We start from the raw sequence: 5,488 nt of genomic DNA on the forward strand, positions 1-5,488 counted from the left end.
AAGGACATTGGGGACAAGGACACTGGAGAGAAGGACGTGAGGGTGAAGGGGGTCCTGTCCCTCATGGGCACTGGGGACAAGGACACTGGGGACAAGGACGTTGGGGACAAGGACACCCCATCTCTCATGGACACTGGGGACAAGGTTGTCCCAACTTCAGTGATCGCAAGAGATGGGGATGTCCCAACCCCAGGAGATGTTTGGGATGAGAAATCTGGGGACACGCAGGTCCCGGCCCTAAGGGACTTTGGGGACAAAGACTTTGGGGATAGGGACATCATAGCTCCAAAGGATTCGGGGGACAGGGGTGCCCCAGTCCCAGGGGACGCTGGGGACAAGGACGCTGGGGACGTGGTCTTTTTGCCAAGAGGGGTGGGGGACATTGGGGACAGGAATGCCACCGCCCCAAGAGATGTTGGGGACGTGCCCCTTGGGGACAGGGATGTCCCAGCCCTTGGGGACACTGGGGGCATGGGGGGTGTCGTTGTCCCAAGGGGAGTTGAAAGTGATGACATCGGGGAGCTCCCAACGCTATGGGGCGCTGGGGACACTGGGGACAGGGATGTCACCATGCCAGGGGATGTGGGGGGTGGGGGTGTCCCCGTCCTAGGGGATGTGGGGGACATTCCAGGTTCTGGGGACAAAAGCGATGGGGACGAGGACGGGGGGGACGAAGGTGTCAGGGCCCCAGGGTGCGTTGGGGACGTGCCAACCCCTGCGGGTGACGACATTGGGGACAAAGATGTCCCAGCCCTGAGGGGCATTGGGGACAAAGATGTCCCAGCCCTGGGGGACGTTGGGGGCGATGGCACTGGGGACAGCGGGGACGAGGGCGTTGGGGACGAGGACCATGGGGACAGAGAGGTGACGTCAGGAGGGGACGTCGGGGACGTGTGCGCTGCTGGCGGCATCACCATCACGGTGACGGCCCCGCCGCTGGAGGACCTCCCCGGCGATGATGACGTCATCGCTGATGTCACCTCTGTCCAACCGTGTGATGCGGTGGGGAGCGGTGACGTCACAGCCGCGCTCCCCGGTGACGTCGCGCCCGAGGGCGGTGTCACCTCCTCCGTGCCGGGGAATGACGTCATGGCTGATCTCATCGACAATGAGGACGTCAATTCTTTCCTCCCAGGAGGTGACCCCTGCGGTGACATCACGGCTGGTGACGTCATCGCTGCGGATGATGTCACTCCCCATCTCCTTGAGGGTGAGTGCGTGGGTGACACTGTGCCCAAGAGTGGCATCGCTGATGACATCATCGGTGTAGATGACGTCATCAGTGGAGATGACATCATCTCCTCCCTCTGCAGAGGTGAGAATACTGATGATGTCATCCCCGGAGGTGACGTCACAATGGACGAAAGCATCACTTCGTCACATGGGGACTTCCACACCGATGATGTCACCCATAGACGTGACATCACAGATGACGTCATCATGGGCGAATCCACTGCTTCCTTCCATGGGGACGTCCGCACTGATGATGTCATACACGGACATGGCATCGCTGATGACGTCATCATGGGCGAATCCATCACTTCCTTCCACGGCGACATCCACGCCAATGACGTCATACACGGACACGGCATCACTGATGATGTCATCCATGGATATGGCATCACCGATGACGTCATCAATTGGGATGGCATCGCTGATGATGTCATCATGGGTGAAACCATCACTTCGGTTCACGGAGATATCCACGCTGACGATGTCATGCATGAGGGTGACGTCACTGATTATGTCACCTGTGGAGATCACTTTGGTGACATCATCCATGGGGGTGACGCCACCGATGACGTCAGCACAGGAGGTGACCTCATGGATGACATCACCCAAGTGGGTGATATCACTGATGATGTCATCACGGATGAAACCATCTCCCCTTACCACGGGGAGATGAGCGGTGATGACATCCTCCATGGAGATGACCTTATCGATGATGTCATCCCCGGAGCTGACACCACTGATGACATCACCATGGGCAAAACAATCACTTCCTCACGTGGGGGCGTCCATGTTGATAACGTCACCCGTGGAGGTGACCCCACGGGTGACATCACACCTAGCGGTGACATCACACCCTCAACTCTGGGACCTGACGTCGCTCCCCTGGGTGATGTCACACCTGAGCGCAGTGACGTCACCGCTGGTGTGACCCCGAAGAATGACATCATCGGTGACACCATCAGCCCTGCAGAAGCACGACCGGCGCGCCCGTGCGGTGACATCACCGATGACGTCATCGCCGACACCGCTCCCAGGAGGGGCGGGGCTACAGGTAGGGGGCGGAGCCAACGCGATGTGAGGCGTGGTCATAATGGAGTGGGTGGGGCTATGGTTACGGGGGGCGTGGTCTCTGTGAAGTGGGCGTGGCTACGGGTGTGGGCTGGGCACTGTGAAGTGGGCGGGGCTACACGCGTGTGGGCGTGGCCATGGGGTGTGGGCGGGGCTAAATGCGTTCGTGTCACGTGGGGGCGTGGCCAAGGCCGAATGGGCGTGGCCAAGCCCTTGGGTCTGGCGTGGAGGCGTGGCCACCGTCGAGTGGGCGGGGTTACGGTGATGGGGGCGTGGTCACAGCGCGGTGGGCGGGGCTACGGGCATGTGCAGCTCCTGGGGGTGTGGCTTAAAGCTGGAGGGCGTGGNCCCCCCAGAAGCGCCAGTTCCCCCACGGCATCCCCGAATGCGGCGCCGACGCGCTCCGCCTGGCGCTGTGCTCCCACAATGCCCACGGTGAGGAATTAAAGAGGGGACACGGAGGCGGGGAGGGGGGTCCCCAACACCCTCCTCGCCCCCCCCAACTACCGTCCCTTGTCCCCCCCAAATAAAAAGGCGACGACATCCGCCTGGACGTGGCCGCCGTGCTGAGCCAGCGCCGCTTCTGCAACAAAGTCTGGAACGCCGTCAAGTTCATCCTCGCCGCCCTCAGCCCCCCACGTTTCATCCCCCGACCCCCAGAGGAGGTACCGGGCTAGGCTGGGGGGTGGGGGGGCGAGGTTGGGGGTCTTCATTCCCCCCTCCCCCCCCAATTGGGTCCCGTTGTCGACAGGCGGCCCCCCGCGCTCCCATGGACCGGTGGGTGCTGAGCCGGCTGGCGCGGGCGGCGGGGGAATTTGGGAGGAGAATGGAGGAGCTGGAGGTGCACGGGGCTGTCGCCGCCGCGCGGCATTTCTGGCTCCGGACCCTCTGCGACGTCTACTTGGTGGGTGCTGCGTCCGTCTGTCCATCTCTCCATCTGTCCGGCCGGTGGTTGTCTCTGTTCTGCCCACCCTCCCCTCCTCCCCCGCTGTTGTGTCCAGTTGACCCCGATTCCTTGCATCTCAGTTGGTGCTGAACCTCCTTGACCGCGTCCGTCTGTCCGTTCTACCCAACCCGTTGCGTTTCCTTGGCGTTGAACCTCCTTGATCGTGTCCGTCTGTCCATCCAACCCAACCGCTGCGTCTCCTTGACGTTGAACCTCCTTGACCATGTCCGTCTGTCCGTCCTACCCAACCCGTCACATCTCCTTGACCGTGTCCGTCTGTCCATCCCAATCATTGTTGACCTTTTTCTACTATTGATCATGTCCATCTGTCCATCCAACCCAACCATTGCATCTCCTTGACGTTGAACCTCCTTGACCATGTCCGTCTGTCCATCCTACCCAACCACTGCATCTCCTTGACTGCATCCGTCTGTCCGTCCTACGCAACCATTGCGTCTCCTTGACGTTGAACCTCCTTGATCATGTCCATCTGTCCATCCCACCCAGCCATCGCATCTCCTCTTTGTTGAACCTCCTTGTCCGCATCCATCTGTCCGTCCCACCCAACCGCCGCATCTCCTTGATGCTGAACCTCCTTGACCGCGTCCGTCTGTCCGTCCTACCCAACCCGTCGCGTCTCCTTGACCGTGTCCGTCTGTCCATCCCAATCATTGTTGACCTTTTTCTATGATGCTGAACCTCCTTGACCGCGTCCGTCTGTCCATCCCACTCATCGCTGACCTTTGCCTACCGTTGATCACGTCCGTCTGTCCATCCCACCCAACCTCCTCCATCTCCTCCATCCTTCCCCTCTTTGGCTTCCCTCTGTCCGCGTGTCCTCTCCTTGCGTCTCCTCAAACCTTCCCCACCTCCCTCTCCATCTGTCCGTCCGTCTGTCCGTCCCCACGCCCTCACCCCATCCTTCCGTCCCCAGGAGGCTGTCAAACCCTCTCTTCGCCGCCCCGACCCGGACCCCTCCACGCTGCAGACGCTGCTGAGCTGCGCCGAGCTGGGCCTGCGCCTCCTCGCCCCCCTCTCCCCCTTCTTGGCCGAGGAGCTGTGGCACCGCCTTCCCCGCGCCCCCCCGGCGCCCCCCACCCTCTGCCTCGCTCCGTTCCCCACCGCCGCCATGCTGGTGAGTGCCCTTTGGGACCGTTGGGTGCCGTCCCCGCCGCCTCGTGCCTCAGTTTCCCCCTCCTTCCAGGCCCATTGGCTCTGCCCTGAGGTGGAGGCGGAGGTGGAGGCCATGAGGGAGGTGGTCAGGACGGTGCGGGCCCTAAGGGACGCGTTCCGCCTCGGTGCTGCGCGGCCACGGGGTGAGTGGCCAAGATGGCCGACACGGGGGGGCTGGGGGCGGGGTCTGATGTGGCCAACGTGGGGGTGGGGGGGATGGGGGGCGTTGAGGCCCAAGGTGGCCATTGGAAGCGGGGAGTGGAGGCCCAAGATGGCCGACTGGAGTTGGGGTATCAGGGCCCAAGATGGCTGACGTTAGGGCGAGGCTTCAAGGCCCAAGATGGCCGACAGGAGTGGAAGCATTGAGGCCCAAGATGGTTGACGGAAGCGGGGGAGTTGGGAGCCAAGATGGAGGCTGGAAACAGGGACATTAAGGCCCAAGATGGCCACCCAAAGGGCTGTGTTGTGGCCCAAGATGGCTGACGAGTGGGAATATCGAGGCCCAAGATGGCCAACAGGGTGGAGGGTAGCAAGGCCCAAGATGGCCGCCGGAAGTGGGGGTATCAGGGTTCAAGATGGCCACCGGAAGTGGGGTATCAGGGCCCAAGATGGCCACCGGAAGTGGGGGTTTGAGGGCTCAAGATGGCCGCCGGAAGTGGGGGTATCAGAGCCCAGTGTGGCCACCGAAAGATGGGGTATCAGGGCCCAAGATGCCCGCCGGAAGTGGGGTATCAGGGCCCAAGATGGCCACCGGAAGTGGGGTATCAGGGCCCAAGATGGCCGCCGGAAGTGGGGGTATCAGGGCCCAAGATGGCCGCCAGAAGTGGGGGTAGCAGGGCCCAAGATGGCCGCCGGAAGTGCGGGGTATCAGGGCTCAATATGGCCGCCGGAAGTGGGGGTATCAGGGCCCAAGGTGGCCACCAGAAGTGGGGGTATCCAGGGCCCAATATGGCGACCGGAAGTGGGGTATCAGAGCCCAAGATGGCCACCGGAAGTGGGGGTATCCAGGGCCCAATATGGCGACCGGAAGTGGGGTATCAGAGCCCAAGATGGCCACCGGAAGTGGGG

The 5,488-nt window shown here is 62.2% G+C and overlaps 1 protein-coding gene across 1 annotated transcript in view; it reads left to right on the top strand.

Moving 5' to 3' along the window:
• LOC110391989 (valine--tRNA ligase, mitochondrial-like) overlaps positions 1–4,762 on the top strand; it is a 5,991-nt gene extending 1,229 nt beyond the window's left edge. The window contains exons 4-8 of the mRNA XM_021383933.1: positions 2,658–2,736; positions 2,836–2,966; positions 3,053–3,205; positions 4,182–4,382; positions 4,452–4,762. Coding sequence (XP_021239608.1) covers positions 2,658–2,736; positions 2,836–2,966; positions 3,053–3,205; positions 4,182–4,382; positions 4,452–4,733 — 846 coding nt within the window. The 3' untranslated portion in view covers positions 4,734–4,762. The remainder of the gene's footprint in view (positions 1–2,657; positions 2,737–2,835; positions 2,967–3,052; positions 3,206–4,181; positions 4,383–4,451) is intronic.
• Positions 4,763–5,488: the final 726 nt, after the last annotated feature.

This window comes from Numida meleagris, unplaced genomic scaffold, assembly GCF_002078875.1.
Source record: "Numida meleagris isolate 19003 breed g44 Domestic line unplaced genomic scaffold, NumMel1.0 unplaced_Scaffold715, whole genome shotgun sequence".
Taxonomy (NCBI): domain Eukaryota; kingdom Metazoa; phylum Chordata; class Aves; order Galliformes; family Numididae; genus Numida; species Numida meleagris.